Here is a 6,695-nt window from a genome sequence, read left to right as displayed (position 1 = left end):
TGTCCCGTGTATATTGTGGAATATTTAAATTTATTGTAGTTAGGAATAGTAAAATAACATTGAACTTATTTGTTATTAGACTAAAAATTTGCTAACAAAATGTTTTTTAAGTAAACTACCTCAGATATATCTATCTTCTTGATATAACAGAGCTGATGAATAGTGACAATCTCTTTCTTTGGTTTTGTTAATTTTTCTACCTCCATTCACTGAGATCTACAATAGCTTATGTGACTGTCAACCTTGAGAATGTTACATGCAACACATCACCAAAGCCTGGATCCAAATGATATTAAAGGGACACAAGACACTTCAAATTTCACATTAAATCTAAATAATTGTATTTTATTTTATGACAATAATTCCATTATAGCTCTGCATAACTGAGGAAGGGAAAGCATTACAAGTCTGCTTCAACAAAGACCATATGGGCAGGGCTTCACTGGGTGGGCACTCAACATTCGTTCTGAAAGACAACTCGGCACCTCAAGACTTTGATGTAGCTGTCTATCTTATGGATGTCCCTTTTAATGCAGCGGCAGAGGTTATAAACGGCAAAAAGATGAGAGTCTTCATTAGGTGACTGCAGTTCTTCGAGTCCAGACCAGGCAGGGTAGTCAAATTTTTCATTTTCTTCAATGTTAGCCTGAGTCTAAACATCAAATGGAATGGTATTATTGACATTATCCTCTCTCTCTCTCTCCTCTCTCTCTCTCTCTCTCTCTCTCTGTCTCTCTCGCTAGCTCTTTCTCTCTCTTTATCTCTATATCTCGTGTGTGTGTGTGTGTGCATGTGTGCATAGTTCATTTTCGTAGTATTAAATACACACGATTTGAATGTCAGCACACAATTTTGGGTAAATTGTCACCTTGGCTTTTCCCTTGACTTTTGAGACAGATACTCTTACTCTTACCAGGATCTAAGCTACAGTCTGCTTCAAACTGACTCCCTTGTCTGAGTGTTATAAAGTGAAAACAGCACATCACTCTTCTGAGATAAAAATCTGTTACTGGCAAGTCCTCACACATTCCTAAAAGGCATGAGACTTGAGACATCTCCCAGTGCATATTTCTTTTAAATTTTAAATGATATTTACAAGAAAATACAGGTCTTTAAGTTTTTGGTGAGAAAACATGCAATATAATATAAAGGACTTAAACACCAAAACAGAATTTGGAGACAGGCATATATATTTTCTAATATGACACTGATCTCATACAAGTTATATCTTTATACAAGTAAACAGATGGTGGCCCAGCAAGGTGCTCTTTATCAATATCTATCTATCACTCTGTCAGTTTGTCTGTCCGTCTGTCTGTCTGTCTGTCTGTCTCTCTCTTCCTCTCTCTCTATACCTTCTGACTGACTTTTGTAAAATTACATATTCAATTATATATATGTATATATATATATATATATTAAATAACTATATACACATAGTTATTTAAACGTGTGTGTGTGTGTGTGTGTGTGTGTGTGTTTGTGTGTGTGCGCGCACGCGCGCACATGCCCACGCCCTTTATACTATATTAGTTTTGGTAGAGTGTCCTGATGCTTTTCTTCTTCTCAGATACATCTATCCTACATTTTGTGTAGTTTAGTGAAACTTTCTATATGAAAACTATATTTCACTTAATGGGTTAATGTATAAGCAATACAGAAAATGATTGTCATAAGATATTTGAATTGTGCAAGAGTGCCCACCCCATCTAGGAAAGAAACTTTCCCAATTACTCTGAGACATAGCAGTTATGTGGAGATTAATGTTATGTGAACTTCTTATAAAATATCCTTGGATTTGAGCATTTCAAAATTCTTTTTGCATTATACCATTTACCATTTGCGTACATAGCATCAACAAAGACATGCAGAGAAACAACTCACCCTGTTGTATATTTTCTGAAGTCCCTCCAGAATTATAAGGTTTCTGTCCTTAATGTCAGCAGCTTTTTTCCCCATACTATCAGAAGCTCCAGGAAGAGCAGTCAGTGCAGACACCAGGTGTTTCAGAGGTTCTTTCCAGGAAATTGAAACATTGATCATTGCTTTCAGAAGGTCTTCAGTCTAAGAAAACATCATTGAACATCACATTAAACTGGTGGCATAGAGCTGAATAATTAGATGCCAGTGGTTTTTTTTTTTTTGACAAAGGAGGCATACAGCAGTATAATTTTATTAATAATGCTGTGTTAATGGTTTCATACTTTGCAAATATTTTATACCATATAAATGTTGTGTAAATGAATATTTTCAGCTCCCGAATTCCACTTTGATAAATAAAACTTAGTAGGTCTTAATAATTCTTTCAAAATAATGATAATTTGTGTTTCTGTACATTATATTATGTTTCCTAATTAAACCTCTTCTCTTAGGTTGCTTCTATATCTATGAGAAAACAAGGTCTATAGGGCTTAGTAGGTGTCCAGAAACATAACTCTCAAAACATAGATGGTAACACTTTCAGAAGCTAGTGGCTCAAATAATTTCTACACTACTCAGCAAAATTGGTTTCTCATATTCTTGAGGCTTCTATATAGAATATGAAAACGTAATTACTGAAGAAAAATGGTTTTCAAAATTTTATTTTTCAGGTATCTGCCTGATTCCCACCCTTCAGCTCAAGAGAAATTCTTTATGTATTAACATGAACAGACGAAAAATGATTACAGAGATTTATTTAATTCCATGTATCAGTAGAAATCAGAATAATTTTGACCAAAGAAGTGTTAATGAAGTTCCAGGCTAATTAAAAATAGGATGATTTTTGTTAGGTTTTGCTATGAGGAGTCCTAGAGATTTCAAAAATAAAGACCAGAGAGAAATGCAATCAGAATTTCTAAAAATGTTTATATTTATGTAGGAAATGGACAAGCCAGTGCTCATAGCATACATGATTTTAGAATTGTACAATAATGGTTAAGAGTGATTGCATGATATAAAAGAAATTGAAGGTAAATTCTTACTTGGCAAGCAAGAGAAATTACTTTTGGAGACTCTGTTTATCATCTCAAAAAATCAGAAATTGTTTGTTATCATTAAATGGTTTTGTGTCAACAGATTGGTATATGTCTTGTCTAGAAAAGTGTGTACAAAAGTTTTCCTCCATTTCTATTTCTTTTATTTTTCTTTATGCAGTAAATTTATTTATGATAGTATATTTTTAATGTTATTTGCTTTATAAATATAAGTGTGACTAGAGAATAGATTATGTGTGTGACGTAAATCTACATATTAGTTTTATGTAAATCAAACTCTAATATTTATGATATGTAGTCAAAGGGAAGAAATCATAGCACATATACATTAGATCTTTTTCATAGTTATGAAGACCCCATCAAAATGGAAGTCATCCTGAGGAGCATGATATGGCCTACAGAGGAGTCTCTTAGGAAGCTGATTTTCAGTTAAGATACATGCAAAGGCAGACCAGTCAGGAAAGACTGTACAAAAAATGAAACAGAAGTAGGTCCTAGAGAGTTTAGAAATTTGGTAAGAAAATTCACAAGTGCTTCCAGGAGAGGATCCTTTAGCATCATTTCACAAATACAACTGGATTTGTATTTACCCTATATGTATATAAATTTATTCAAGAATGAGTTTCCAATTGAGGGAAGCACTTCCCAGGTAACAAACAGAAGGTTATGGTGAAACTGGCTTCTATCAAGACAGTTAAAACTAGGAAAAATGCGAATGGGCAGTTATCTAATTTAGTGCTAATGTTATCAACTATATGATGTCATTATTCTCTGACACTTCCACCTTTATCTATTAATTCTGAGATTACCACACCTCTATGGGCTTAATAATCATATTTAGAAAAGATAGCCCATATGTAACATTATTTGTTTGGCAAAACACAACAGGGAGGAAACCTACTTTAGTTTCGTGGACTTCCTCTCGATTCTCTGGAGTATGGATGGAAGCAGTATGACACAGGGGAAGTATTCTGTCTGTTATCCAAGTTTTATCGAAAAAATCCAAATCCTGGAGGAATTTAAACATTTTGATTCATTTGAGGTTTTATAATTGAATGGAAACATACATGTCCATAAGAACATTACATTTGAAAAACAACACATTTTTATATCTAAGAATCTTACAATATTTGAAATAGTGGATTAATGGAAATATAATAAGACTACCTTTTACTTCTCAATCATGTACAAGGTAGTTTTCTATTGTCCCCATCTTTTCCCCTCTTTAGTGTTCTATTTTATTGTCCTTGCTAATATTATTTGAGAAGAAAAAACATTATGCCCCCAAACGCCTGATTAATATATTTTTAAGTATTATGTTTCCTAGTATTTGGCTAAGAGTCATAGAATTATTATTTTATGCAGTTTTATACATATCTTATTTTTATTGATTACAAAGTGACATGCCTTTTAAAGTAGGGATTGTGAGTTTATAAATTTGCTCTCAAATATTAAAAAGGGTCTCCTTCATACAAAGGTTGTAAAAAATGTGCAATTCATTACTGTTGATACAGTCAACAATTAAATATTAATTCTGGGCATGTTTTAAGGAAATATTCAGCAGTAAGTAACATAAGAATTCACAAAAATTCTTAATATTTCTATATTAATGATATAAAGAATATATTTGCATAAGGATTGTATTAGGAAAATAAAAAATTAATTAATAAATAAAGGATTATTAAAAATATACTGCTGAAAGATTAGGAGAGAAGAATAAAGGATATAAGAAAAACAAGTGAAGGAAACTAATAATGAAAATGTATATTCTGTATAAATGTAGGGGTATATAATCCATATGCTCAATTTTCAATGGAAATTTTCTCTATTGTTTCCTCACTGGGAGACCCTGAACCTGTGAGTTATATCCCTGAAGAAAAGATAATGTATGTTGTTTCTAAATCATCTCTTCAATCGGACCAAGACACTTTCCTGAAAATGATAAACCATAATTCTTAGCCTTTGTGAACTTAAAAAGACATATTGTGTTTTGTTTTTTACTTTGCATGTTTGTCATGGTTTCAATTTTATTTAGTATTATACTTTTCATATAAGTACCTCATGGTTTTGACTTTTTCTAAATTTATTCTTGCCATATACCTAACTTAAATGCAATTCTCCTGTACTATGTATCTTCAGATCTGTAAGTATAAAATGGTCATAAAAACAGAACCCATGGGTAAATTACCAGGAAATCAATGTTGCTGTGACAAAGTTCAAAACAAGTTATTATTTTTAAAGTTATAGAAAAATTTAAAATGTCATTTAATTCTTTAAAATTGTTTTGATATTTTAATGAAACTTCATATTCTACCCATTCCACATTTTGCTATATGAATCAATAACCTATAACAAGTGATTTATTTGGAACTATATACATAGATCATTCCAATTTTTTAGTGTTTAGTTAGTTGAAGGCCCCTTTAGATAAGAATCCAGAGGTAAGGGCATTACTTACAAATTCCCTATACACATCTGCCACCAAGATAAATGTATTATGAGACAGTTCAGCCAAACGAGTATACAGGTCTTCAGTGGGCACCATGGCAGTTGGTTTGGAGGACACATTCTCCCAAAGGAGTAGGCTTGACACCAGCAGCAACAATTGCATTCCTGTTGTCAGAGAAACAAACTGAAATAATCTATGCATATGTGGTTACAACAGATGGATTATCTTAGGATGCTGAGGGTCCTCAGCCATTATATTCGATTTGCTATTGCTTATAACTCAGAAAATACAGGAAAATGGTGACATTTCTCCATTAGAGAACTGAAAATGTAGGAGACATCTCACAGTGTGCATTTGCTCCAAAGTAGCTCTTCAAGTAGTTTGTAAACACATGGAGCTTTGACTAACCATGAAACAGAAACCTCAGATAATTATCTGAGATTGTTTTACTACATTCAAATTTCCACCATTCACCAGAAACACTGTAAAATGTTTCTTCCAATAAATGAGGTAATTGTTATGGTAATCAATGGGTCTAAATACAAATGTTTAAGAGGCACTTTGACAAAATAAAAACAATACAAAGAAAGAAACAAACCAAAACGACATCACATCCAAACGTAAATCCACACTCCAAACACATCTTGAATATATCTGCAATATTAAGGTTTACTGAGAGGTACATGGATGAATGGCAACTTACCTGAGCCTGAAAGAGTCAAAGTCAGCTGCATTTCTGAGAAGATCCCCCACAATGTAGGCTCCAAGTCAGGAAATCTGCTTCACCTGAGTGTTGAATTCATTCAACTTTCTAGCTCCTATATATACTACCAGAATATACCCAAACCCAAGCAAGCTTGGGGCCAGATTGAGACATGTCTATTGATATGCAACATTATTCCTTGAGGATTATTAGTATCCTCTTTACATTTAACACAATGTATGCGTCAATATTTGTCATACTGCATATCCCCCATGTGATCTGGAGAGGTCAAGTCATTCTCTAAATCAGAAAGATCATCTAGACTGATCGATTACTCACTTTCTCGCCAGCAGGAGAAAACACTTTTCCTCCTATACATCACCTTAATTCAAGATCTTATGTCTGCCATGTCTTCTGCAAAGTTTCATACTGTTTTTAGTTATAATCAATGCTGTCAATAATTATATGAACATTTGTCCTCTCTATAGTTCTAACAGACAATTTTTCTAGACTGTTTTACTAAACTCAAATCTCTTCCATTAACCAGAAACACTGTAAAATGTTTCTC

At 33.0% G+C, this 6,695-nt stretch overlaps 1 protein-coding gene across 1 annotated transcript; it reads right to left on the bottom strand.

The window, feature by feature from the left end:
• Positions 1-454: 454 nt before the first annotated feature.
• Positions 455-6,158, bottom strand: LOC110288174 (prolactin-3D1-like). The gene is made up of 5 exons (XM_085830774.1): positions 6,128-6,158; positions 5,434-5,588; positions 3,877-3,984; positions 1,885-2,064; positions 455-652 (listed from the first exon to the last, which is right to left on the bottom strand). The coding sequence occupies exons 1-5, from the start codon at positions 6,156-6,158 to the stop codon at positions 455-457; spliced, it is 672 nt and encodes a 223-aa protein (XP_085686900.1).
• Positions 6,159-6,695: the final 537 nt, after the last annotated feature.

This window comes from Mus caroli, unplaced genomic scaffold (assembly GCF_978045245.1).
Source record: "Mus caroli unplaced genomic scaffold, Mus_caroli_1 scaffold_15, whole genome shotgun sequence".
NCBI classification, from domain to species: Eukaryota; Metazoa; Chordata; class Mammalia; order Rodentia; family Muridae; genus Mus; species Mus caroli.
The sequence above is the reverse complement of the archived record's forward strand: the minus strand, read 5'-3'. Positions and strand labels throughout refer to the sequence as shown.